We start from the raw sequence: 2,289 nt of genomic DNA on the forward strand, positions 1-2,289 counted from the left end.
CAGCGGCCCGCCACCCGGCTCCCCTGCGCCGCCGCCCAGCGCCCGCGCCTCCAGGAGCCGGGCCTGCAAGCCGCTCGCGCTCCCCTGTCTCCTCCATTCGGCGCCACAAGCCGCCCCTGACTCCACTCTGCGCTCATCCGCTCCTCCAAGCTACCCACCCTTCCATGAACGCCCGAAAAGCCTCCCCAGCCTGGTCTTGACTCTCGGCTCCCTTCCCCAGCGCTTTCGGGAGCTAAGGCTTTCTTCTCCAGATCTCCCAGTACCGGCTGGCCTCGGAGGAGAAGTGGAACCTGAGTGTGGCCTGGGGAGCCTTGGGGGCACTTAGCAAAGGACGCGGAACCCTGGATAGCGGAAGTCGTGAACAGACTGGGCGCTTCTCCCCAGCCCCTGGGACTTCGCAGAGCCGACTGCCCCGGGAGCACTCGGGTTCCCGCAGGGCCGACGGCCTCTGCTTCCCCAAACACACACCCAGAACTGTGGATTTCTCACCCACTGCTTCCCCTGGGGTAGGATCCGCCAGCTTTACTTTCTGGATTTCTGCGCGGAGCGCAGAATCGGGGCAAAAGAAAATAGGGAAGCTTGAAGCAGAAAAGTGGAGAAAGAGGAGGGAGAGGGAGACAGGAGATGAACAAGGAACAGTCTGGCCGCTCCTTTCCCAAACAGGGAACCTGCTGCCTGAACCTAGTATCTGAGTTCTCCCCAAGGAGAGGCTTTCGCAGGGCCCTGGGCCCTGCCCCCATCGGGCGAAATGAAAAGTAGGCTCCATAGCAAGGGTGAGGGGGCCCAAGGGCCCAGACGTGGGCCACCTCAACCTAAACACGCTCCAGAAGCACACACATTCCCTACCAGCTGTCAGCAGCTGGGGCCCTGCTTACTCTGGTAGCAGGCCCTGTGCCCTCCTAGCTGGGTACAGATACAGATTTCTTATTAGGGCTTCCACCAATTTCCTCCCTTCCTTCTCTCATCTCTACCCCCTCCTTTCCTCCTCCTCTCCCTCTCTCCTTTACCCTCTAGTTCCTTTCACCTCTACTTGCCCCAGGCTCAGCACCGTTGAGTCCAAAACAACTTTGTGACTTTGTGGCCAACTTACAGGCACCCTGCGATTGCTGCTGCTTCCCAATTTAGCTGACCAAAGGGTGCTCCTGGTTGGGGCAGAAGGTGAGTACATACATGCACGCCGCGTACATATGCATGCACACACACACACACACACACACACACAGCAGGCCTCTCTACTCCTAGCCTGGCTCTCCTGCTCTGGGTCAGGCAACATGCAATGCTTGGGGAAAGAAGCCTGTGCGCAGTGACCGCAGGCCTTGTCCCTTTGTGGCAGGGACCCAGGTTCCCTTTCCTCGCCCTGACGTTCCAGGATTCCTCTTGGGGTTTTTAGAATGCATGGAAATAAATAACCAGATGGCAAAGAGCGCTTTCCTTCCCCTCTGTCTCCAGGCTCCAGAGGAGCACAGAGCTGGGACCCCGGCTGAGGAGCCGTTCAGTGCACGGTTAAGGCTCCCAGGACCTGGGACTGGGGACTATGGGAACTCGGGCGGTACGCACACACTCTCCGCCCGAACGAAAGCCCCTCTCCAGCAAAGCAATCAATAAACCCACAGCCCGCCCCCTCCTCCGCGAGTCCCAAACAGAAACTTTCTCCAACAAGCCAGCGAGTCGCGGCTTTCCCGGCGGCGGGGCCCCCGCAGCTCCCACCAGGCTCCACTCGCCCCCATTTCAACCCCTCTCCCCTTCCTCAGCAGCCGAGGTTGAGCGAGGCTGCGGGCCATGCCACTGACCTGTTCTTGGCCGCCGCGGCGCGGTCGCGCTGCCGCCGGTTCTTAAACCAGTTGCCTACTTGTGTGGGAGTGAGGCCGGTGGCCTGCGCCAGTTCGCGTTTCTTGCTGGGGTTGGGGTAGGGGTCCTGCAGGTACCACTCCCGCAGCAGACTCCGAGTCCGCTCCTTGAAGCAATGCGTCTTCTGCTCGCCGTCCCAGATGGTGCGCGGCAGCGGGAACTTCTTGCGCACCCGGTACTTGTCCACCGGGCCGAGTGGGCGGCCGCGCAGCTTCTCGGCCTCCTGGTAGTGCGCCTCAAGCCACATGGCCTGCAGCTTGCCGTGAGACTCCTTGGTGAACTTGTGGTTCTCCAGGATGTGGTAGAGGTCGCGGAAGTTGCCCGTGTGGAAGGCGACCACGGCGCGCGCTCGCAGGATCGACTCGTGTTTGTTGATGGCCTCGCACGCCCCGGGGGCCACCGGCAGCGACCAGAGGAAGCGGCCCAGCCGCTCGATGTCGC

The 2,289-nt window shown here is 61.6% G+C and overlaps 1 protein-coding gene across 1 annotated transcript in view; it reads right to left on the bottom strand.

The window, feature by feature from the left end:
* The window catches only part of SIX3 (SIX homeobox 3), a 6,145-nt gene that overhangs the window by 2,156 nt on the left and 1,700 nt on the right, over nt 1-2,289 (bottom strand). Inside the window, exon 2 of the mRNA XM_027776326.1 lies at nt 1,791-2,289. Within this exon, the coding sequence (XP_027632127.1) occupies nt 1,791-2,289 (499 nt within the window). The remainder of the gene's footprint in view (nt 1-1,790) is intronic.

The sequence above is a fragment of the Tupaia chinensis genome, unplaced genomic scaffold (genome assembly GCF_000334495.1).
Source record: "Tupaia chinensis unplaced genomic scaffold, TupChi_1.0 Scaffold000661_1, whole genome shotgun sequence".
NCBI lineage: Eukaryota > Metazoa > Chordata > Mammalia > Scandentia > Tupaiidae > Tupaia > Tupaia belangeri.